Genomic DNA, 26634 nt, shown 5'->3' with positions numbered 1-26634 from the left:
GTCAGGAGTCGCCCCTGCCAAGGATCATGGGAGTGCTACCCCCACACCCTAAGGAGGGGCCCTTCAGGGTTCCCTCTGGGCCACAGGGACCCTCAGCCAGGGCCTGACCTGGCTGCCCTTTGGTGCTGGCCCTGACAGCCATGCCCCCTTCTAAGATCATACAACCTTCTGAAATTATAGAATAATCTGGCCAGGCTTGAATACTGCTTTCTGCTTCTCTATCACTGTCACCATCTGATTGTCCTTTTTCATTGTCAGAAATATTTATTCAATTACTAAATACAGTGTCTACACATTAATCTCCTCTTGCTTCCAAACTGCTTGATGATGTAGATGGGATGCTATCACCAGGATTCACTGTCTCTTCTTTTGCAGTTACAGAATTCTCACTCTCCACAACTTGAGTCTTGGCGTTTTGAAGTAGGAACTAATAAAGGCTTGTTTGCAATTGACACTCATTGGGACTCTTCTCAGGGACTAACACACTCCCCTTTCATGCCGATCAGCTCATAGGATGCTGGAGACATAAGGGCTGCTGAGACCTGGCTCCCCAAAAAGCGAGGGGCCTAAGATCTCCCCAAACCCTGGACATCTTCACCCCTGTATGTATTGTCTACACTGACTGATAGCAGCTCTGCAGGATTTCAGCCAGGGCTCTCTCCCAAATCTACCTGAAGATGTCCAGTCAAGGAAATTCTGCATGCAAAGCAGGTGTTCTACCACTAAGCTATGGCTCTTTCTCCTCTACAGAAAGAGGGACAGTCAGGAAGCCTCCTCTTGGCTCTCCTCCCCTCTTTGCTGAGACTCATTGAGATGCAAGACTGGCCACGGTGGCTGTTCTCTGAACCTCCTGAAAGTGCTTCCCTCCCTATCTCCCCCTACCCTTCCTGCCAAGCAGCCCGTGGAGCTGTTCTTCAGCTCACAACAGCTCAAAAGCAGATGGATCAATCCTTCTTCCAGGGGACTGCCAGCATGAGAGGAATGTCAACGGGAAGAGAAAGGAGGGGAAGGCAGGTGGTGCTTACACATTTCTAGCTGCCGAATGGGCCACAGCCTTCTCCCCCCCCCGCCCAAGCATGCACAAATGCATGAGGAAACAAAGCAAAGACGTTGGAGGGGCACGGGGCGGGCGAGAGAAAAAACAACAATAGACTGATCTAGGAACCAAGGAAGCTGCCTTATATTGGGTTAGACCGTGAGTCCGTCCAGCTCAGTATTGTCTACCCTGACTGGCAGCAGCTCTGCAGGGTTTCAGTCGGGACATTCCCAGTTCTACTGGGAGAGATCAAGGGCTGAACCCGGGACCTTCTGCATGCAAAGCGCATGCTTTACCACTGGGCTATGGCCCTTCCCCTGAAGGATAGCTAGGATAAGGATACTCTTGTATCTTCCAGTCGTTATTTCAGCCAGATTCCACAAAAAGATGGAGAGAGAGAGAGACCCAGGGTGGACCTGAATATGGGCTAGGGAAGATTTGGGTTCCACTTTGTGCTTCATCATGAACTCACTGTGCAGCCTTCAGGTAACTGTGTATGTGTCACACACACACACATCATCATCTCTCAGCCATAGGCCTCTGGCATATCTGAAATGGGGATGGACATTACCTACCACAACAGGATTGATGGGAGGGTTGTAAAGCATTTTGGACATGAAAATGTATGATATAAATAAGAATGAAGAGTAATAAGAAAAGGGATCATTTTTGTCCTGTATGTGTGTGTGTGTGTGTGTGTGTGTGTGTGAGAGAGAGAGAGAGAGAGAGAGAGAGAGAGAGAGTATGAATATATGTATGTTTGTACACACACACATACACACACACATATTTGAAGGACTGGGTTGATTAAGTTGATCTTCTTTCTCCCCAGACTACCTCCATGAGATCATGGCTTCCAAGCCACCCTGTCTGGAACCAAAGGCTGCATCGAGGTTGCGGTTGTGACTGCTGGATCTGTACACATGGAGAATTCTTCCAGTGGTAAGATCCAGGGGTTTGTGCCTAGGGTCTCTTCCCTGTACATCTTTTCCCTGTATGGCTGTCATAGACGGCTGTTCAGGTCCTTGGCAGCATTCCCAGAACACTTAAAAAAAATGGAATGGGAAAAAAAAATGCTGTATCCATTCTTGTTTCCTTGTGGTCCAGCGGTTGTTTTCCGATTCTTGTTTGTGTTTTACCCGTAGGCGATGCAATCCTTTTGAACGGTATACGTTCCAAAAACTGTATAGAGTCTATATGTGTGAAAGAGTCAGCAAAGTGGGGCTCGTTTGGAACAGCATCTGTCCCCAAATGCTGAAAGTACAAGATGGGGTGGGGGTGAGGAGATAGGAAGGTGGCTGGGACCAGTAAAAGGACATTCTTCCTGGGGGCATCACCCTGGGTCAGAGCCTAGTCTTTTCCAGTTCCGTGCCAGGGGAATGAAACCACAAAGTGTAGCAACAGATCAGGCACAGTGTCTCTAGTTTTTGTTTTGTTTTGCGGGATTATCGCTCAGTGTTCCCAAGTGGGTCGAGCTCTACCCAGCAGCTGGAACCTCAACATTCCACACCTCGAGTTGAAGATTCTGTTTTCCCATTTTCTTTTAGAAGGATTCCCCCCTTTTTTTCCTCTCTCTCTCCTTTTTCGTTCTGCTTATAATGTTTTACATTCTCCTGCAACGGCAGCTTCTGCTGTGTTAGGTGAATATATTTCTTTCTATATATATTATCTCTAGATATATATATATATAAGCCAGACTGTTTTACAGGTGGGTTGCCGGGACCTTCCTATTTTCTTTTTAATCAACTTGTCTCTCTTTTTTTGTCGTTGTTCAGAGTTGTATGTGTAGCAGGCACTTGAGTTTATATGAACATGTTGGCTTGAGGTCAAGGGAGAGGGAGGGGAGGGAGAAGAAAGGCAGAGCGACAATTTCAGGAAAGTGGCCACTGCTAGCCAAGGATGTCCAGGTAGATTGGTGTGGCTTTGCCCAGAGCATGAAGGATCTTGTAGATTTCCTTGATGTTCAGTCGTTGCTGAGGCTCCCTCTGCCAGCAGCCCAACATGATGTCGTAAACCTCCTTGGGGCAGACTCGAGGCCGCTCTAAGACTCGGCCTTGGGTGATGCATTCTATGACCTGCAAAGCATAACAGAAGAGATGAAAACTCACATACATCCTCCTGAGCCACCCTTTCTATACTTACCCATTTGGGTCGTCCCCCCCCCTCCATTGGCAAAGAGCTTGACTGCATTTCTGGATCTCTGCCAATTTCATTTCAACACTACAGATTCCTCTAGTGCAGGGGTGGTGAAACTCAGGCCCAGGGGCCAAATGTGGCCCTCCAGACCTTTCTATCTGGCCCTTGGGACTTCCCCCAGGTCATACCCCCTCCCCATGTGACACCCTTCCCTGGCTTTGTTTCACACACCCATCGTGAGTGTTTTTTACATGTCTGGAATACATAGGAACACAGGAAGCTGCTTTATACCAAGTCAGACTTTGGGTCCATCTAGCTCAGTACTGTCTGCACTGACTGGCAGTGGCTCTCCAAGGTGTCAAGCAGGGGGCTTTCCCAGTCCTACCTGGAGATGCCGGAGAGTGAACCTGGGACATTCTGCATGCAACGCAGATGCTCTACCAGTGAGCTACGGCCCTTTCCCTTGGTGCCCTTGAACTTTGAGTGTGACTTTTGCTTACCTGGATGGAGGATGTGTGTGTGTGTGTGTGTGTGTGTGTTTGTGTGTGTGTGTGTGTGTGTGTGTGTGTGTGTGTGAGAGAGAGAGAGAGAGAGAGAGTGAAAACAGTCTCCACTCATCCCCTGGGGCTGGAAAAGGTTCCCCATTCCTCCTCTAGTAGAATGTTGAGAGAATTCGATGGGCCTTTCTAGGGATCCTGATAAACTCCTAACCATCACATTGAGGGCTAGACTTAGTCCTTGGATCACTGCGCCATGAAAATCAGAAGGCTTCCACTCCCACCCCCACACAAAGGAGTTGTGGTGGGGACCCAGCATGCAACAGTGATGCCAAGGCCCGGGCCCTGCTCAGTCTTCCCCTCTGAGGGTCATTGGCTTCATTTTCAGAAAAGGAAACAGAGAAAAGAACACATTTCCCCTCAAATCAAACTCACTTTGTGAAGGACGGAAGAAAGGAAAAAGAGAGAGCCCTAACCCTCACAACCTCACTGTACAGCCAGTTGTTGAAGCTAACAAGAGAAACAGAATGGTTGAACTGCGTGAAGCAGATGCTTCACAGGGATGACCGGAGGGGGGATCATTCTATCATCGTTGTTGTTCCCCCCTCCCATCTGCTCCCCAGTCACATGATGGTTTGAATCCCGATCTGCAGAGGAATAGGATGTAAAATTGGGCAAAGAACCAGGGAGCTATTTGTCAGGCAGCTGTTATTCCTGGTTGCCACACACACGCACACGCACACGCACACACACACACACACACACACACACAGAGAGAGAGAGAGAGAGAGAGAGAGAGCGTCTGGAGCTGATGAGCAGGATCACAGTGGCATCCCAATGACCTGGCACGCACTGCCGATAAACACAGATCTCAAACAACAGTAGCCAAACCCAGCAAGGGGGAGCCCAGAGTTTATCGCTTATGAATAGTAATGGGTGCTGCCACACATCCAAGCAGATGCTTATCACTCTGATGTTTGCATATAAATCGTGGGAAGGTGGAAAGATTAAGAATCTCTGTTGAAGGGAAAGAGAAGGGAAGGGAAAGCGAGGGGGTGATAAAAACATGACAAGCAAACAAAGTGTTGTTATCACAAAGCAGAGGGCAGTGGAGGCAGCAGGAGGAGCTTGTCAGTGTGATGGCTCCAGCCCTTCCGTTAGGTAGCAGGTACAAGGTTGCAGTGCAATTTCACCTTCAGTGAAATGTGAAGTAACCACAGAATTTGGCCATTGGTCCTTCTAGATCAGTATTGCCCACACTGGCTGGCAGTGGCTCTCCAGGGTTTCAGACAGAAGTGGATCTCACCCCTGCTGCCCCAATCCTACCTGGAGATACTAGAGATTCGAACCTGGGACCTTCTGCATGAAAAACAGATGCTCCACCACTAAGGCACAGCCCCCCCCCCCAAGATGTATAGGTCTTTTTCAAGAGTATCCCTCATAGTCAAATTTTAAAAACAAACCGTAGAAATATTCAAATAGGAAATGTTTATTTTAAAAAAGAAAAACTGAAATGTTTCCTAATGACACACTTAACATTATTTCGTCCCTCAGATGCACTTAAGATCAGCTTCTTTGGAAACAGGGTTGTATTTTCCTCCTGACAAACTCACTCATCAAACCTACGCCACGTGTTTCCCCACAATGCATGTTGTATGTGTGTGTGTGTGTATATGTGTGTGTGTGTGTGTGTGTGTGTGTGTGAGAGAGAGAGAGAGAGAGAGAGAGGGAGGGAGAGAGGGAGAGAGAGGGGGGGAGGGGAGGGGGAGAGAGAGAAAGAGAGAGAGAGAGAGAGAGAGAGCATGCATTTTATCTTAAACAGCAGCAATGGGCTGCACTGAGAGCATAGCTGAGCATGCATTAGGCACAGAAACCCCTTGGATTTTTCTCTGTCAACGAATTACGGGATATTTACTTGGAAAGCAGGAAATGCACATGCTCATTTTTTTTTTTAAAAAAGCAAAGTTTCTGAAAATCTTTTAGAAAGACAGAAGTGTAAATATGAGCACATTTCCCCACATACCCCTCAGTCAGTTTTGCATCTCACTCCACATCAGTTGCACCTCCTGCTAAGCATTACAGCATATTTCTGCAAGGTCCTCTAAATATAGCCTCTCTTTGCAGTTTCAGACCACTCCTTCCAGTGTTATTTCCCTATGGTCCTACCTGGCAGTATGCTGAGACTCAGGGCTAAAGATGTAAAAGTCCAGAAAAATAAAATTGGGGAATCTGCTTGCTTGCCTCCAGCTCAATCTCTACAAATGTTATTTCTTGCACCTTTCATCAGTCTCTGCCTTTTGCAGCTTTTGGCTAGTAGGATGCAGCTCCAGACTTTTAGCATTAACAATGCCTACCCTTGCCATGCCAGGCAATTTCTTCACCTACCCCCCCTCAAAAATATGCCCAATACCTCTGTGTTTGAGAGCTGGAACCATGGCTGCTTCCCGTATGTGAAGATCTCCCAGAGGATCACCCCAAAACTCCAGACATCACTCTCTGTTGTGAATTTCCGGTACATGATGCTCTCAGGAGGCATCCAACGGATGGGGAGCATGGTATGTCCTCCAACCTGCATGGTGGAGCATAAAGCACAGCAAGACATGGGTTATTAGAACTGTAAGAGAGACCATAGTGAAGTGGGTAGACAGTTGGCAAAGGAAACAGGAAACTGGGATTTGAAGCCCCTGTCAGCCATGGGATCACAGGGTGACTGTCAGGTAAGACTAGGTCTCCACAAACAGCAGATCATTGTAACACTTCTGCTGTAAATAGGACCAGGGGTAGGGTCATTTTGTGTGGCTGAATGCTACACTCACACCAAACAATAGTATCTCCAGGAAAAGTCTCAGCTATGGTGCTTCATCCTGATATGCTAGCTTATTGTAGGCAGGGAGATGTTGACACATCAGTGAATGGGTGAGCTCTCCTAAACTTGTCTTGGATTAAACTTGAAAATGATTTGGAGAAAAAAGTTAACAGCCTTGGATCATTTTTCCTAAGCTAATGCAAGGCCCGGAATATGGCCCACCTCTGAACCTCTTAAATCTCCATCCATTCAGTGTAATGGAAAATCATCCCTCCATTATATTAAAGAAGAGGGGAATGAAAAAGCCACAGAAGCAAAAAGTGAGAGGGACATCTCCCTCCAATACTCTTGGTCTTTTAAGCCTCTGCAACCTCTGGATTCTTGTGGTCTAGAAACCTGTGTGTGCTTTTAACATAAAAGAATAATTGTCCTCACACCTGCAAAGACATGAAAATGGTTTTAATATAATATTTATAAAAACATAACAGGTTTCAGGTCAATTAAACATCTCCAATTAACCAGATTAAAAATTACAGGCAGGTGAGGAATTCAGCAAATTCCAGTAGGGAAAGATCCCTCCAGACCCCTGGGCATGTGTTCCAGCCAATAGCTGTTCCTCCCCAACCAAGGATGTGAAACAATTCTCCCTCCTTGGTAGGTGACCTTGGGTGTGGATCCCCCATGCGCACCCTGGCCCTGCTGTATTTGCGTTTACCCCGATGTGAATGACAGCCCACAAGGGGCAACAGCCCCCAGTTCCCCCCAGTCCTGAAGGGTTGGACGGTTCCTGGTGTGTGCTCTTACCCAATGCTGCCTCAGTATACCTAAGTAATTTCCCCCCAAGTACTTCACCTACCCATATACCATATCTTAATAGGCAACAACCACACCTCTCCCTAAGAGCCAAACAAATTCAAACCGACAGTATGAAGTAGGCAAAACATGAAGGGTCCCCAAAAGTGTGGTCCAACCAAACCTGGGCTCTCTAGAAACAACTGGCATTACCCATACTGCACACAGAGAGGGAGGGAGGGTGCAAACAAAACACAAGGAGGTCAGGGAGGGTGGAGCAGGCTATAAAGGCTTGCTCTTTCCGCTTCCCGCAGAGGAACTTCACATGCCAGTCCCTAAACCCCTCCTTTCAGAAGACACCCTCCCAAGTCATCTTTGCAAAGGGAGGAGTGAGGGAAAACCAGCCCTCATGATATGGTGGGAATGTTATGCTCAGATACTCTGGAATCTCCTTTTTCCTCCTCGGCTTCCATAGAATCTTGGCATCGCTGCAGTTTGATGAAAATACATAGAATACATCTGAATAGACATTTGGATTTTCTGGTTTAAATTATGTACTTTTTTTTTTTTTAGCATGAACCACTTTCCCTATTAGGGTTATTTTTGTGCTAGATTTTTTTTTTTTTGCCTTTTCTCTTTTTACTAAGTCTATAAAATGGCATCAATCCACTTTGAAGTCACGGTGTGCGCGCACGAGCAACTTGCAGCTGCAGTCTTTGGAAGATGAGTTGGCCCTTACGTACACCATGGTGATGGGAGCACAATGAGGGAGATTAAAAGACTTGTGCTTCTGAAGCAATGATGTTTGCCCAGCTCTGGAAACATCTGCATCACTGCTCCATCCCTCTAGGGGACTGCAAGAGAGGGAGAGAGAGAGGGAGAGAGAAGAGTTCTGGGACCAGTTTCATCCCTCTTTTTCAGTTATTTCTGTGCACCAGGTGGATGCATAAAAGCAGAGGGAAACAGCCTGAATTCATGAGTATGAAATGAAACAAGTTGAGGACAAAGTCTGAATGACTGCTTTTGGGATCCAAAGGAGAACATAAGGACATAAAGAAGAGCCAGCTGTATGAGGCCAAGCATCCTATTCTCACAGTGGCCAACCAGATGCCCATGGGAAGACCACAAGCAAGACCTGAGTGCAAGAGCACTGTCTCCTCTTGTGGTTCCAGCAATTAGTATTCAGAAGCACACTGCCTCTGATTGTGGAGGTAGAACACTGCCATAATGGCTAGTAGCCATTAACAGCATTCTCCCCTGTGAATTTGTCTGAACAAGAGGGTGTAAAATGGCTTGGGATGAGCAAAGGAGGGTCCTTTTCCAAATTCCTTATTTGAGAACAACATTTGTTCCCTGACCAAAAGAAAAATCACCTTTTTAGTGTTTCTTTGTGAAGACTAGCGAGGGGGTGAATCTGTCAATTTCAGTTTCTCTCAGTTCCTCATTTTTCAAATCTTAAATTCAGTTCTCCACATTTCCACATCAGTTTGCAAATGTCTATTCTAAAATTCTTCATGAAAATTAATCAGCATTTTTTAAAAAATATTGTATTGATTTTATACACCTTATACACAACATCTGTCCCCATCCCACCCACCATATATCACTCCAAATACCTGTTTATCTATACTCTTGCATTTTGCACTCCATAATTCCTTACCATTCTTACTCATCTTATAATAGATACAGAAAGTCATCATGATCTCCACAGTCTTATAAAGGGGGTAGGTACTGTTCTGTGACTATCAGCCCACGATGTGAACAGAATAAATGGTTGCCAGCATTTTGTGAATGTGTCTTTCTTTTTTAATCCTTTGAAGTCATCCACGTTTAACGATGAATTTCTCTTAATATATGCATGTTTGTATGCAATTTTGCCTAACAGACACATTTTTTGCAAAGACATTTCCCCTAACTTGTTCTAATCATGAATATTATTCATCCGCTTCTTGCTAGGCCTGCATGTGGTCTGCATACGGCAGTTACAGCAAGTGAATGCACAGAGTAGGGCAGCCATCATGAAACAAGATGGAGGACCCTTTTGCCCTAGCTGTGCCATTTTGGGGTGAAAGAGGCTTGGATTTCTGAGCAGACTGTCATTGCTGCCAGCCAGACAAATGGGGATCTCTGGCATCTTGATAAGAGATACAGTAACATACTATGTGAAGAAGTAACAAAAGAGAAAGCATAATATGTTTTGGTAGGCTAACGCTGAGGCGTGTCAAAGGGGCCTGCTTGGAAAATCACTGGTAAAGCAAGGGGCTCTTTTATTCTTCTTTCTCCCCTCCCAAACAGATTATAGTCTACATCTTGTGGGGATCCATCCACATGAATGCAAATGTAACAGAAAAGTCCAACATCCTGGTCTAGTTCTTGCTGATCAATATAAAAGGGGTATTCACATTTTTATTTTCAGCTTAGTTCTTCTTGGCATTGGGAATTGCCTTTGGATTACATATTCTCCTTTCTTGCTGCTATCTGCTCTGCCCTGCCAACCCACTCCTAGGCTGCTTTCACACATGGGCCTTATTGCATCAATTTTGTGGATTAAAATGGTAGCACTTCTGTCCCAATTTCTAAAATTTCTTTCACACTGCGGTGACAAGCATTAAGGAACTGCGGCTTTTTTGGCCCGTATACCGGCATTTCACACAAATGGCTCTCACACAGCTGCAATGAACAATGCCTTGTTTCATCCCTCATCTGTTATACACATGTGCACTGTAGTTCCTCCATAATTCACAGCTTGAGTTAAGGTCTGGACACACGGGGGTTTGTGTGGGAAAAGGAGAAAGGAGAAACTGCTACCTGCGCCTACGCCGGAATACTGATATTATTTTCATCAGGCAAAAGGAAAAATGAGGTGAGCCTAAAGGACAGGAACCCATTGCATGCCAGGATGGCAATAATGTGAGCAGTTGCAGCTAGCAGAAAACTCCCATGATTTTCCTGGTTCCCAAGCTTGTGAACAGATTATTTCTGGGACCATTTATTATGGAAATGAGCATTAAACTTCCACTATATTCCACTAGATTTCCACTAGTAGCTTTTACATTGTGTGAAATATCAAATAAAATATGTCAACTACCAGGTAAGAAATCATAGGAATAACGAAATAAAGGTACAGTGTGAAAACAGCCCTATGTGACTGACTTTTCCTAATACAATATTCTAGGAAACAAGATTGAGAAACAATACATGTATAGTTGGGCTGGAGAGAGTTAGGAGGAAAATATATGATTTATTCAGAATGTACTATTAGTTCATATTTTATAATTTTATTGCTAGCTCATATCATCATTAATTAGCTTATGCAAATATATATCATATTTCTTTAAGTAACTTTTTAAATTACTTTAAGTTGCTTTGATTCCAAGTGTTATCTCTGTTTCATTTTCATCAATCTTATAATGCCATTAAGCTTTGTACATCAATAAACTGGTATATTCATTTCAGTTACAGCTCTGAGTCTGTGGTTTTTCATTGATATGTGGTTATGCATCACTCTCTATTCCACTGGGTTGCTGTGGAGCAAGTGAACCCCAACTGAAGGTTCCAATTAGGGTTAATGCACAGGCCAAGATTTGGCACGATGTATGTGCGTAAACCCATAATGGGTCTCCAGATTAACAAATCTTTGTATGCTTATTCACACTTTATCTTAGTATATGCATTTTTGTAATTGTTGTTCAGCTGGAGAAAAGCATTGCAAAATTCTGACAAGTGCAAATTTTTAAGGATGGCTGTGTTTCGGCTTGCTTATTCCTTCGGAAAGTGAAAATTAGGAAGCTTCATCTTTGAATGCAAACAGAACTGAATTTCTCTCCCATCCCTAGTGGCTGTAAAACAGGACATATGAAATCCTGAGTATTAGCTTACAATGAACTGATGTATAGACTTCTTAAAACCACTGGCTTATCAACTGCTATGGGCTAAGAGACAATTACGAAAGGAAATAACTGAGTAAACAGAAAGGAATGGAAACATTCACATCTGTGCAGTATATTCACTCCTGGACTGTGTGACAGAGCTACTAAGCTATACAAGAGCTGGAAAGTGATTTATAAAACGTGCTTTTGTAAAGGTAAAATAAGCACTGCATATTGGATGGGTTTAGCACTTTGGTTGATTAATTCCATAAGAGAACTGGAGCAATATTGTGTAATGTAAATGTGCAGCATGCAACACTTTTAAGTTATAGTACATTGCTTTTCTGCATAGTCATGAGTTAGCCTTAATGTTTTGGATTATGTTTACAGATGAATCATAAGGACATCAAAATAATTTGAAATAGAATTTGTACATTCTGCACTTTCTTTAATGGAACCCATAAGCCATACAGAGGCAATCTTAATTCTGGGGATAATCAAACTCATGGAAAGGGAAGGAAAATTATGCCTGATGGCCCCACTCCTCAGTGCCAGACATTGATCAGGTCATCTGCAAAGACTGTGCAAATGAAACCCTACATGCTTACCAGAAAAATCTCTCAACTTCATTTTCTCTCTGTTCTCATTTCCCCACAATCTTAAATTCAATTCTCCACATCCTTTTATGTTTTTTTAAAAAAATCTTGATGAAAATTCATCAGCATTTTAGTGCAAATTTCTCCTGATACACACTTTTTTTACAATGCACGTTTCCCTAATATTATGCATTTCTGTATGTTATTTTCATAAACACATGCATGTTTATGCACTCCCCTAGTATATGCTTCTTAACACACGTGACTTGGCTGGAGTACTACATTGCAAAGTTTGGAGGTGTGGATTTCAGAGGACGACTGTGCCTCATTGTGCTTTGTTTCAGAACTCAAGCATTAGGCAGGTTTGCCTTTATGTACAAACTGGATCAAATTTTGACCCTGTCCCTACTGCTTCTAGAAGCATAGGCTTTATTCAGGTGACCCCCATGTTCAAAGTGGGACGGGATCGGATGGGGTGAGGTACAATGGGATGCCACACCACTTCTTATATGTTTCACAGGAAGGGATTCATCAATGGAAATAAATAAATATAATAACTGGGTCCCATCTTTTTCTCCCACTTTGAAACCATCCAACTTCCTTCAAAATGATTTCCTTTCCTTTTTTTGCCCCTCAAATTTTGGGCACCAGGAGACTCGGGCAACTTCAGAAAGCTGAGTGCAGGGTCAACAGGATCAATCCCACTTCTCCCTCCATGCAAGGACTATCCTTGTTCTGAAGGTCCTCCGTACCCGGCTTTCAAAGTGTATTTGTACAATACTTCTTTAAGTTGTGATCTTTTCTGGTTGGGAAAATTAGTCATCATTTCGAGGAAGGTAGAAGTGATCCATTGGGATGCATGTAGTTAATCACAGTGCAATGAGTTATGTGTGACTAATTAATCAAGATCGTGCGATACCAACTTGAAAATATCTGGAATATCATTATGGGGGAAAACAGCAATGGGAAATAACAACAGCAAGCAGGGACAGAAAACAATTACCCAACAGGAATTGTGACAGGAGATGCTAATGAAGCAAAGTACAGGATCAAGCCAGAAATCAGAAACGAACCGGAGATATAGTGGTTTGGTGGAACACAGGAGCCCTGCTCAGGTATGCAGAGACGATTTTCCATTCTGAAAATTTAGATGGTTCTATATTGGCTAGAGGGATTAATGGGAAAGAATGGGGAATTGATATCTCCTCTTTTTAATTGCTATATATTCTTTAAAAAAAATCAGAGCAAGAACAGAGCAATCCTTTGGAGGTGGAATAAAAAAATTCTCCAGAAGTAAGTAGGTAGGTAGATGTATGTATGTGTGTGTGTGAGAGGGGGGGGGATCTGCTGGCTGGCTGCATCTAGGACAGGAAGTGGTAGAACAGCTTTCTTTGTTTCTTTCCATTTTATCTTCTCCCCCCCCTTCATCTTGATCACAATGGGAAGGAATTAACTCCACCATCTCTGAGGCTCACATATTTGGGGGGCCTGTCTGGAGTCATGACAGGGAACTAGGGGGCTTAGAATCCTAAAGGTCCATGATGGCTCTCAATATAACCCATTGGGGCCCCCACTTGAGCAGAATACTGACTGTAGGGGAGAAACAGCCGTGGAACATCCTGTTGCTACAGGGATGAGGAGTTGGTGGGTGGAATAAAAGAGCACGGATTCCCAGAAAAGGCTGAGGTGGGGAAAATGTCACTCCCAGCAATGACCCTGTAACCTAAGGGTCATTGATTGGTGGGGGTTCTATGCCTTGCACATATTACTTTGGGACAGAAATCTCTCTCCATTGACTTGTATAGAGGAAAAGGGATGGGAAAATAGTATAAATCCTTGGAAAATACTGGGGTGGGGAAAATGTCACCTCTCAGAAAGTAACCTGTTACTCCAACGGTTGTCGGTGGAGGGTGGGCTTCTGGACCTTCCCAACAGATTTTTGGGGATATGATGGAGATCCCTCTATTGACCTGCATAGGGGAAGCCATAGATCCTTGTGAAAAACACTCAGGGTTGTATTCAATGCTATTCCTACTCAAAGTAGACCCCTTGAAATTATTGCACATGACTAACTTAGGTCCACTGATTTCACTGGTCTACTCTGAGTAAAACTTAGTTGGACACCACCCCCAGTTTTTAGTCTCTCGCCCTAATCACTGTTACTGGAGAGCCCTGTGAAAACAATTAATTGTGAGTAAATTCTAGATGTGTCCAGCAAAACAAATGATTCCTTCCCATCTTTCCACCACCTTCCCTCTAAGAACTCTGGGTGGAATCAGGGGCAAAAAGAACAGTGTGTATTTTTGGAGAGCTGAATCACAGAACCATTTGGAAGCTTAGGGGACCCCTGATCCACCTTGAGAGATCTTGTTAATGGCTCACTCTAACTTGGAAATGTGAAAGCCTTCCCTGAATCATGCTGATTCACCTTATAATTTGGGGTGCACACAGACAATCCACACCCCTAACAAATACCCTTACTCATTCACCTACAAACATGGGGGGGGTTGCAAATTGGGATAATTCTGCTGCATCTGGTATAACTAAGACAAAGATTGCCCATTGACATAAAGAATCTCAGTTTAGAGATTAGCAGCATATGTTTGAATAAAGCAGATCGATATGTTGCAACAAAAAGAAAACATCAAGGAAAGAAACAGAATGGGTTGCATATATGCTCAATACTGAGCAAAACAAATTACTTTTTTAGAGCATTGCAAACATTCTAATAGTTTTTGATGCAAGGGAAACTATTTTAGCAGGAGATGTGGTCATAGATAACATGCTAGACTGAACTGGAAGAAATAGAAAATCACAAAAATCTTTGAACATGTAATTTAAGAAAGTAATAAGATATTCTCCACTGCAAGACGTATAGAGATGCCAGCATTTAGAAGGGAGGGGGATGAGGACGGGACTATACATTTTCCTTCAAAATATGAAAGTTATTCTAGAAATATGTATGTTTGAGAGACTGCATAAATCAAGTCATTTTGATGCTTACAAACACTAAAACTGGCTAAAAAGAGAAGAAAATGGACAATATTCATAAAGTCTACAGAAATATGATGTATTGCACCCAAATATATTGCTGCTTTAGGGTAATAAGGTTTACAGTGCAATGCTATATATGTCTACTCAAAAGCAAATCACAATAGAGATGTGTCAGAGGAAGAGGGGACCATCTATGAGGGGGGAGAACAAAGTTATTCACATGAGGGGAGGCACCTGAACAGGTTTTAGAGAAAGAGTTTATAATCCTAAAACACAACTTTGAAGTTTTTGTTCATGGCAAAATATATAATGTATAAGATACAGGTCACATCTACATCTAAGGCCTCCTGAGACCCTGGACGAATACACCCCTGCCTTGCTTTATTGGGGGCCTGTCAAGTCCCAGTATTTTCACTCCCGTAGGAGACCAAGCCTCTCAAACCAGACCAGCTCCAGAGGTTAGAGCTCAGAATAGGAATGAAGACCTTTTTTACCCCCCAAACAGCTTGCCTAAAGCAGGTAAACTGCTGGCAATGTAAACTGGATGTGAAGAACATGAAAAGAGCATTGCTGGGTCAGGCCAAAGGCCCATCTAGTCCAACATCCTGTTCTCACAGTGGCCAACCAGATGCTTGTGGGAAGCCCACAATCAGGACCTGAGTTCAACAGCCCTCTCCCCTCCTGTAGTTTCCAGCAAGTGGTAGTCAGAAGCATACTGCCTCCAACTATGGAGGGAGAGCACAGCTGTCATGTTAGGTGAGTCATGGCCAAGGAGTAGGGATGGGTGAGAAATTTGATTCAGTTTGTGTTTCAAGCCAAATCTATCAAATTTGCACTTTCCAAAAACAATATGAGAACCGAAACACAGCCACCCTTTGAAATTCACACGTATCCAAATTTTGCAATGCTGTTCTCCGACCAAACAATGTTTACAAAAATGCATATATTAGGGGAAAGTGTAGTTAAGATGAATACAGGAGTGAAAATAACATGCAAAAATGCATTGTATGATGAGAAAATGGCTTACAAAAATGTGTTTATTAGAAGTTAGCACTAAAATGCTGGAGAATGTTCATGAGGATTTTTTTAAAATTGCAAATTCCTGCAGAAATGTGGAGAACTGAATTTAAGATGGGAAAAATGAGGAGCAGAGAGAACTGAAATTGACCGATCTTTCCATCCCTACCAATGAGTATTATAAATCCTCTTCTCAGCAGCAATACCTCTGGAGCTCTGAAGGATTCTTTCAAGAACAGCATAATCCAATGAGCACAAATTCCCATGCCTGTGTGGAGCACCTGGAGTCACCAGGAGAAGCACGGGTTGCCAAAAGCACTGGAAGAAAACTGTGCAGAGTTTAACAAGCCTCAGTCTGAAAACAGCCTTTGTTTTTCCCTCTCTTGTAGAGGCAATTTACATTTCACATCCTTGGCTCCAGAGAGAATCATTATGAATTTTCTGTACATAGGAAGCTGAGCACTCACACTAGTCAATCAATCAATCTGGAGTATGCCAAGAGAGAAGGAAGCTGCAGGTTCTTGCAGTAACAGGGATGGAAGTGAACAAGGAGTCCGGACCTGAATCCAAAATGATTTGGAAATTATCTTTGCTCTTTAACGACCCACGCCATGCTAAACCCACTTTGATAATCAAAGTGCCAGTACTGTGCCCAACCCAGTCTGGTTTCTCAAAAGTTTTCATGTTCTATGAAAGAGGCTTTCATTATTTTGAACTTAGCTTATCGTTAGGGGATTGCCAAGGGTGGTACATGTATGTGTGCTTCTTTCTTTTAAAACTTTTCCCATCACTCTGCAGCCTCCCCAGCTGTCCATGCTTCCTGATCTCAAAAAGGCCCAAAGGAGGATTTATCTCATGCTGGCTTCCCCTGAGCTTTAATTAAATATGAGAAACTGGGGAGGCTACAGAGTGTAGACTACTGGGGAGATGATTTGTGGAATGAAAGAAAGGACACTCACAAACATCCCTCAGTCACCACAGAAGTAAGGAAAGCAAATCAAAAGCCCCACCCATGAGGATTTCACAAAAATATTTTCTCCCTTCTGATAATTTTTGGATGCAATTTCTTTTCACATTAATTGACAGAGAGCAGTGGGGGGGACAAGAGATTTTGTTTTGGCACAAAACTAATTAAAAAGACCTTCTAGTTTCTTTGAATTTTGCCTACAATTTGCAGTATGGCCTGGGACCAGGGTTATCTGAAGGACTGTGTCCCATTGCATAAAGCTGGCCATTCAATGAAGCTGTTATTCAAGGCACTGATCCTTGTCTTTGGAGGTTTGGCAGGTGGTAGTCAGGGCCTTGTTTCTGTTGACATCTTGACTGGGCGTGGGCACCCGATTTTATACCACTCTGGGAGCGTATAGTGGACTAACCTAACCTTCCACTGAATGCAATCAGTCTATTTTAAGCAGACTAAGGCTGCAATATACACTTACCTGGGAGTAAGTCCCATTGAACCCAATGGAGCTTACTTCTGAGTAGACATGCATTGGATTGCAGCCTTAGTCAAGATCGAAGCCATTATGTTGTAATATGCACAATTTTAGCTGACAATCTTTGCTTGTATTGGCTGTTATTAAATTCTTTCCTTTGAGTTAGTTGCTTTGATTGATCTTTAGGGGAACTGCTGCAGCTCTTTGAGTGGTAGAGCATCTTCTCTGCATGCAGAAGACCCCAGGTTCAGCATCTCCAGGTGGAACTGGAGGAACAATTCTAAGGAACCACTGCCAAACAGTATACTGAGCCAAATGGACCGATTTAACTCAGTATAAGGCAGCTTCCTGTGTTCCTATAGTTAAATACTTTGTTTTGAATAAGCCCTATTGAATACATTGTGATAGGATACCAGTCTTTCCAATAAAAAATAATAGCCTCTTATGCCACCTGATTCCAACCAAGTCCTTCACCCTCCATTTATCTGCAGCACAGAGTAACATGGAACAGCAGTTCTTTCTGCCAATTGCCAAAAAGGGGCAGTACAGTCTTCAGAACCTTGATAAATTACCAAGAGCTCTTATGTATTCCCCATTCTTTTTCAAACAACTTGATATTATTACAGGCATGGTTATGTACCAGATGAGTTGTGTATTAGTCATCTTACATATACACATAATTGGCTTTGTCATAATTTACAGATTATTAAAGACACAAATGGGACCAGCAACCAAAGGTTGCAATGTGGAATATTCCTATTCACACAGTTACCTGTCCTTAGTGAGTGTTTTGAGATTATTCTCCTCTTCGGTACCCTCCCCTCCCACTTTTATACCTCTGCAAACCTTGGGGTTCACAGGGACTGAGCAGGAATTTTTAAACGGATTTATACATGGAATTGGGTGGTTCCTACTCAACAAAGCTTTGCCTATAGGATGGGGGAGAAATTTGATTCAGTTTGCATTTAAAACCGAATTTATCAAATTTGCACTTTCCAAAACAGTATGAGAACTCAAACACAGCCATCCTTCGAAATTCACACTTATCCAAATTTTGCGTTGCAGTGCTCCAACCAAGCAATGTTTACCAAAAGGCATGTATTAGTGGAAAATGTGTATAAAAATGAATATATTGGTGAAAATAACATACAAAATAACATACAAAAATGCATTATATTAGAATAAATTGCTTGCAACAATGTGTACAAAAATGTACTTATTAAGAGAAATCCACACTAAAATGCTGAAGAATTTTCATGAGGATTTCTGTTTTGAAAAACAAAGAATTGCAAATTGCTGCAGAAAGGTGGAGAACTGAATTTAAGACTGGAAAAATGAGAAACTGAGAACTGAAATTGGGAGGTCATCCCGAGATCAGATCACTTCTTGCATTGAGCACCCTCTTATGTCTGAGCCACTAATGTACTTTTCATGTCATTTTTTAAAAGACACATGACTAATTACATGCACAATTGTACACAAAAACACATATATTATATGCAGTGAGGGCTAGTGCCCATTGAGACCAGTAGGGCAACAGGCAGAGAGTCCCACAGTAAGTAGTGCCAGAGCTAATGACAGGCTAAGCCAGCTGATTCTAGTTTTGTCCTCATTCTCCTCTCTGCTGAGTTCACAAGGGCAACACTGAGACTAAGGAAGAAGAGAAAGCTGGCCGGTAGAGCCACCCCCAGACTGGTTGTAAGGAAGAAGGCAATTCTGGTGGAGGCAGACTGAGGTTGGTGGGGCAATGCCCTATTCACCCTAATAGACCAGCCCCCACTTTGTTGTTGTTGTTATGTGCCTTCAAGTTGATTTCCACTTATGGCGACCCTATGAATCAGTGACCTCCAATAGCATCTGTTATAAACCACCCTGTTCAGATCATAGCTTCCTTTATGGAATCAATCCATTTTTGATTGGTCTTCCTCATTTTCTACTCCCTTCTGTTTTCCCCAGCATTATTGTATTTTCTAGTGAATCATGTCTTCTCATGATGTGTCCAAAGTATGGTAACCTCAGTTTCATCTTTTTAGCATCTAGTGATAGTTCTGGTTTAATTTATTCTAACACCCAATTATTTGTCTTTTTTGCAGCCCATGGTATGCACAAAGCTCTCCTCCAACACCACATTTCAAATGAGTTGATTTTTCTCTTATCTACTTTTTTCACTGTCCAACTTCCACATCTATACATAGAGATTGGGAATGCCATGGTTTGAATGATCCTGACTTTAGTGTTCAGACTTTAGTGTCCAGCCTCCACTAAATGTATATAAAAAAGTCAAGCCCCGTGTGATACTATATTTCTGCAATATGAGTATAATAATTATATGCATAATAATGCACATACTATTTTATATATTATATGAGAATTGTTCATATTTTTAGTGGAACCAATAAACAAAAAAAACTCTAGTCAAGATCAAGGAGCAAGATGGCAATTAGAAAAAAAAACTGTGCAGATAAGAAAATTCCATTCCTATTCCTCAAAGCATGCTGGTACCTTGTGCATGGATGCTAATGTTTTGCATGGATTAGGATCTGCACTGGGAGAACTGAGTTTGCTATTTGTCTATAGAATATTAAAGAATGTATCCAGATTTTTTATCCCATTAAGTACAATCTTTGCCTTATTTTCTGTAAGCATTATTAAATCATATTTACCCTCCTTTCCCCCAAGTATTTATAGTTGTTGGGTTTTTTTGCATTCCTTAGATTTGTCAGACTTTCCTCAGAGAGTCTCTCTGCTGCAGCACAGTGCTTAATGTTCAGTGTTTAGCATCCTCTTTTGGCAATGGTGAATGTGATCATAATACAGCATATTTTGTTGAGAGTCACATCTTGAGTGAAATCAAGCAAAATCACTTTTATTTATTTCCTTAGGCTACAAATTGTAATCTCTCTCTCTCTATATATAATACATTTTTGTAAGTCCCTAACCTGTCACACTGCCATTTGTTTGGCCACAGACAGGTGGTGCTACAAGCTACAGTGTGACCATGCCATGCTGGGCTCAAGGCTGAGGAGGGAGGAAGGAAGCAAGGTGGGCAAGGTAGGCGCTCTAGGTAAGCGGTCTAGGTAGGGTAGCAGCAACAACAGCAGTAGTGGCAGTGGTGGCAGCCTAGCTGGGAGGCTAGTAAGTGGCCTAGGCAGGGTAGCGGTAGCAGCTTGGATGGCCTGGCTTGGCCCTTTGGACTGCCCGGCAATGAGTTCAATCACGAGGCAACTCATGGCCTGGGCTCCGGTTTTCAGCATGCAGGCACAGACATCACAGAAGGGAGGAGGAGGAGGAGGAGGGAAGAAGTACCTAGCAAGGCCTGCTGCTGCTGCTCTTGGCCACGTTTGCTGGGCTGCAGGAGTTTCTGGCAGGCAGCAGGCCTCTAAGGCAGGAAAGGAGGGGTGTCTCCTTCTTCCTCAGGCATGCAAGCCAAAGTCTCCTTCCATCCCACTCCTCCTTTCCCACCTCAAATGCCTGTCACCCACCGGCAATGCTTCCCTCCAGCTCAGCGACTGCAGCCAAGAGTAGTGGCAGCCACCACTAGGCACTTCCTCCCTCCTCCTCCTCCCTCCTTCTGTGGCTTGTTTTAAGTAAGGAGGTAGAGAAATGAGGGCTGACAGAGAGCAGTGGGACAGTGCCCCAGAGCCCCAATGGATCAGCCAGCTGGACACAGGTGAATATCCAGTCACAGCAAAGTTGATATGCTTTCATCATTTTCATCTCTTGCTGTTTTAACTGGTATTTAATTACTAGTTTTTAATTATTTATTTTCAACTATTCTATCAATAATTTTAATGTTTTTTTGTAAACCACTTAGCAGGTGTTTTTTATTTATTTTTACAAACAAGCAGTGTATAAATTTTGTTAAATAAATGATTAAAATAAAATATCACTCTCTTCCACTTGAACCTCAGCAACTGGTATTCAGACACAAGTGCTGCCGGTCCTAGAGATCATATATAGCCATTATGAATACTAGAGCAGTAGCCACTGATCACACTCTCTATGGATTTATCTAATCTGTTTTTAAATCACCATCCATGTTGGTGGCCATCACTACGTATAGTAGCAGATGCCATGGTGGGTGGTAGCATTCACCTGACCTCCTGATACCTGAGTTGATTCTGCCTACCAGGAATGGTGAGAGGTCAAGGGGTATGGCAGTGGGCAGTGTGACAAAAACGCACCAGTCAGAACACTGGATTGGCTGTGCCAGTGCATTTGCACTGCACCAGCCTCCCTGCCACTGCATGCCTCCCAGTAAGCAGCACCAACTCAGCTGTCAGGAGGGCAGGTTATTGCTGCCACCCTACCATCAGCTAATGAACACCTCTTTGGGTAGTGGATTCCATGGTTTAACGATGAGCTGTGAGAAGATGTGCTTCTTGGATCTCACTCCCGTTGGCTTCTTGTATGATGACTGAGGGAGAAAAAAAATCTCCCTCTCCACTTCATGCACAATTTCTTCTAAATTAGATCATCCACCATATTGGGGTATCTAGAGGCTCCTGGAAGCTCACAGCATCGATGTTCATACAGCACAAACTCCAATGCTCACAAGTCCTCAGCATCTTGGCTCACGTCAAGACACAGGGGCTGAGCACCTAGCCTGATGAATACAAGCTACACAAGCATGAAATCGTCATAAATATTGATTTGCACTTTGAAGAAGAAAGCTCTCCTGAGAATATTGTTCCCACTGTATGCAGGGGCACATTTGCCTCTAACCCCTACCTTCAGAAGGAAGATGAAGGTGGTTTGGCCCAAAGGGAGGGGCAGAGGTCACAAGGCCACATTGGCCATGCAGGCAGGGATGGGGAGCTGAGTTTAAAAGCCAGTTCCACACCCAGCACTCCCTATTCATGACTTTGGCTGCACCCACCTTCCCTCCCTTTCAGTATGGGCTTTGCCAGTTGCTGTTTAGGGGCTGAGTACAGTTTTTTTTTGGGGGGGGAGGATTGGAGTTTTGCATGCCTCTTGTTTTGCCTACTCCATATTGTGGGGCTTAATTTGTTTGGCACTTGGAGTGGTGTGATTGCTTGCCTGTTGCTGTGAAGTTCAGGCAGGTGAACGGGTTGGGGACTCAAGGGCACTCTCTAAGTATCTCCTGGTGCTTTAGGCCTAGGGGGAACTGGGAGGTGTCCCATGTGGCCTTGCTTGAGCATTTTGGGTGAACACCAGTACAACGGGGCCCGGGTGCATGGGTAAGGTACACACCCTAGGCTTGCTTAGCAAGGAGGTATTTCCTCTTCATCCTTAGCTGAGAAGCTACAGCCTATGGCTGGTCATATGCCCAGGGAGCTGGAGGGAATGTTTTCCCACCAGAGTTTGATAGAACTTCACCTGCCCTGACAGTTTGACTTTGGTTAAATTTGGTTGATTTGGCCTGCAGGTTTCCCCCCCAAAATTTATATTTAAATAAATATTCAATAATAGGTAAAAAAAAAATCATTGCAGTTTAAGAACATACTTATAAGCCTACAAATATTTCTATCAAACTTTAAAAAGCAGGGTAATTGGGCCACTATAGTGAATGCACCAGGGGAGCAGGAGAACCGACCTCCTCTCTGAGATCTGAGGAGGAGGCAGGGAGGGCTAGAGTGGGGAAGAGGAAGAAGGAAGAGGGGAGAGGAGGAGGAAGGGAGAGGAGAGGAGAAGGAGAGAGGGGGAAGGAGAGGAGAAAGGGATATGGGGAGAGGAAAGGCAGGCCCGATCATTTACATGCTTCTTGAGTTCAATGCGATTACTCCTATGCAATCATGCTTTGCATAGGTAAAACTGACCATGCAGGGGGAGGGAGTTGGGGATGGAGGGGATTGGAAGGGGAGGGGGAGGGAGGGAGGGACAAAGAAAGGGGGAGGGAAGGAGCAAAAGGGAGGGGATAGGAGGGAGGAGAGGAGGGCAGGTTTGATCATTTGCATGCTTTTTGAGTTCAGTGGGATTTACATCTGTGCAATCATGCTTAGGATAGTTGAAACTGACCTGGAAGAGGGGCAGGGAGGGGAGGAGGAGGACAGGAAGGGGGAAGGGAGGGGGAGGAGATTGGGTGGGTGGGTACTGGGCAGAGGGAAAGCACCTTTCCTTTCCAAAAGGAAAACACTGTGAACAGTATCATTGTTTTTCAGGATCTCCCCCACCTTTTTATTCTACAGCAGGCACATGTAGTCTCCCACAAATATTTAAACCAAAGTTGTTTCTGGCCACATCCACACTGGACCTTTATTTCACTTTAGACAGTCATGGCTTCACCCCAAGAATCATGGGAAGTGGAGTTTCTGAAGGGTGCTGAGAGTTGCTAGGAGAGACCCTATTCCCCTCAGAGAGCTACAATCCCCAGAAGAAAGGGTGATCGTTCAACCCCTCTGGCCACTGGAGCTCAGTCAGGGGAATAGGAGTCTCCCAACAACTCTCAGCACTCTTCACAAACTACATTTCCCAGGATTCTTTGGGGGAAGTCATGACTGTTTAAAGTGAAATAAAGATCTGGTGTGGGTGTGGCTCCGTGATTAGCCAAGCCAAACAGCTGTGAGTCTAGCTTTTTGAACACTGACAGTTGGTTCTTACTGAGCATGCCCATGCTTAGCATTGACTTTAATGTTATATTTCTTAAATTAATTAAAAATCAGCCAGGCATTTTTTTAACTTTTAGACTGCAGAAGATGAAGGTCAGAGTATGGGGCAAGGTCAGTCATAGGATTACAGGTACTCTGTGAAAGCTGATGTTTAATTAATTTCAACAAATTGTGAGACCACTGACAAAAAAAATCCAACAGGGGTCTGGATTTTCCCCCTCTTGTTTTACACTTTGAACTCTCGATTCTCTCCGAGTGTTTTGTGTATTGCCATGAAAATTTAGAGAGTTGTTAAGCAAGCGTTTCTGAGTTCAGGACTATAAGTTTTGTAAGGTTTTGCTTTGAAATGAACTTATGGAAAGCAGCAGAATGGCATGGGGGTATTTTCAATTTAACATTGCGGAACGTGAAAAATCCATGCTGGCTATAGTATACAACCAACTCTCTTGGCTGTATAATAACATAAATCTAAGGTGGTGTCCTGAGTGTTCTTTTGGGGGTGGGGGTAGTACATCTAGGCTGCAAGCTGCAAAAATCCCCAGCCTGTTAATTTTGATGGCATCACTTATCCCAAATAGGCACCTTTGGCCTAACTCTCCAAACCTGCCAAGACCTGATCCAAGTCTGGGAGAAGGATACAAATATTTTTGAAATAAGATGAACACCAGGGAACTATATAGCAATCAAAGGAAAATACAGTACAGATTTGCTTAGACATAATATGACTCAAAGTTTTCATTTGTCTTTCCTACAGAGGTACATTTTGAATTAATCCGACGCTAGTGCTGAGGCCCAGCACTTTAACTGGAAGGGGGTTATTTTCTTTTTTTAAACAATCTGCTTGGTTTATGACCCATACATCTGAAATCAACTTGCATTTGCCAGTGTTAATCTGCAAAAGGGGACCCTGTCTTCCCCCCTCCTCCTCTCTGCTCAGGTTAGTTTCTATCCCATGGTTTTGAGAAATCCTAATGAGCCATTAAGAAGCTGCCAATTACCTATGCAAATGAAGACATGCAGGGGGTTTTGCTAGAAGTAAAAGTCTGCTACCTCAAAAGAGCCTGAGATGAATCACTTTGGCTCAGCAAGACACCAACACCCAAGGGCCCTCTCTCACATGTGCTGCTTAGAAATGGCAGCAACAACATGGGAGGTGGTTTATGTGTTCACAATACGATTTGCAATGCAATAAACTAAACTAAATGAAGTGACTCCTAGGCAAGTTTGCAGTGGAGGCAGGAGCCCATTGGGGCTGGTGGGGCAGAAGATAGAGAGCCCAAAAGTAGGCAGAGTCAGAGCCAATGACAGGCAGAGCTGACTAATTATAGTTTCATCTCCCATCCTCATCGCTGCTGAGTTCTACAAGGGCAACACTGAGACTGAGGAGGAGGAAGCTGGTAGCCGATGCCACTCCCTGGACTGTTTGTAAGGAAAGGAGACAGGCAGGTGGGGGCTGGCTGAGGTCAGACTGAGGGTGGTGGAGCAGCGCCTCGTTTACCCAAATGGACCAGCCTCCAAATCTGAGAAGCTTCTTCAGCATCCTCCCAGCTTCACAAACCTGCCAAGGGCCCCCAGTATAAACAGCCCATGTACCATTGAAAAGCTGACTCCCCCCCCCACTTCCAGAATGGCCACCCTCAACATTTGAGCTTCGATAGGTATGTCTGAAGCAAAATTTGAAATATATGTAGAGGTTGGTCTGCACTGAGCTAACTTTGCCAGTGTGGGTAGCAGAACGATCAACAGAAGCCTGAGAGAGGAAAGGCAATAGCGGTCTGGAACCCTGCAAGACTGGGAAGCCCCTCCCCCAATTCCACTTGGAATGGCATAGAGAAATCCAGTATCACTGTCTTCCCCTGCATCCCATCTTCATCTCATTTCTATTTGCATGCCTAGCAACCAACATGACTCAGGCTTGAGGGCGGGGGATGATGACTGCCACACTGAACAGGCCTGCAGAGGTCAAGAACAAAATTGAGCAGGGCGGAGAGTGACAACCAGTTCTGCAATATATATACATTTTACACACACACACCATTTTGCTAGTTTCTCTGAAAAGCTCACTTTTCTTTAGAATTCCCCAAATGCAAATTCTAACATCTTTGTTCAGATTGCTTTGCTCTTTCATTACATGCCATAGCCTCCAAGATTGTCAACTACCTTTCTCCCAGTTTGGCCCCTGCCAATATCAGCTACCGCCGCATCTGCTTCTATAAAAGAGGACATATGAATTAAACAAGCCCCCTCCCCCTTCTAAAGTCCTCTGGATGCCACATAATCAGTTCCGCTGCTGCTTTGGCATTAATCATAATAATATACAAAATTCATTAGACATGATTGTTTTGAAAATCTATTTTCTATTAATATCAGATTCACGAAGCATGGATGTGGCAACAGAGAAAGGCAAGGGCATGCAAGGCAAGCATGAGCCCCCAAACCCACCTGCTCCCTTCATCATATACTTTCTCCCTCCTCTGCCTGGTGATGAGTCCTGAGGGTTTCACTGCAGTGACATCTGCTGGGCCATACAATGACGCACTGAACTAGCAACTACATGGCCACTAAAACAAGAGGTAATCATAAGCATAAGAGCTTCTTTGCTGCATCAGATCATGGTTGATCTGGTCCAAAGCCCAATAGTAGCCAGCCCGCATGTCTGGAGACTTAGGCAGGCCTGGCACCAGCAGGTGGCCAGGTTGGGCCCTGGCCGAGGGCCCCTGCAGCCCAGAAGGGCCTCTCCTTAGGCTGGGAGGGTGGATCTCCCATTCCATGATCTGAACCAGCATCAGGTTGCGGGAGCCAGTGACCCAACACCGTTCCAGATTGCAGAGTGGGAGCTCCCAGGCAACACACACAAGATGGATGGATGGATGGATGGATGGATGG

The 26634-nt window shown here is 43.9% G+C and overlaps 1 protein-coding gene across 1 annotated transcript in view; it reads right to left on the bottom strand.

The window, feature by feature from the left end:
• Positions 1–2553: 2553 nt before the first annotated feature.
• Positions 2554–26634, bottom strand: part of NTRK3 (neurotrophic receptor tyrosine kinase 3) — a 554024-nt gene continuing 529943 nt past the window's right edge. Inside the window, exons 16-17 of the mRNA XM_061595098.1 lie at positions 6080–6238; positions 2554–3111 (exon numbers count right to left, since the gene is read on the bottom strand). Coding sequence (XP_061451082.1) covers positions 2926–3111; positions 6080–6238 — 345 coding nt within the window. The 3' untranslated portion in view covers positions 2554–2925. The remainder of the gene's footprint in view (positions 3112–6079; positions 6239–26634) is intronic.

The sequence above is a fragment of the Rhineura floridana genome, chromosome 14 (genome assembly GCF_030035675.1).
Source record: "Rhineura floridana isolate rRhiFlo1 chromosome 14, rRhiFlo1.hap2, whole genome shotgun sequence".
Taxonomy (NCBI): domain Eukaryota; kingdom Metazoa; phylum Chordata; class Lepidosauria; order Squamata; family Rhineuridae; genus Rhineura; species Rhineura floridana.
The sequence above is the reverse complement of the archived record's forward strand: the minus strand, read 5'-3'. Positions and strand labels throughout refer to the sequence as shown.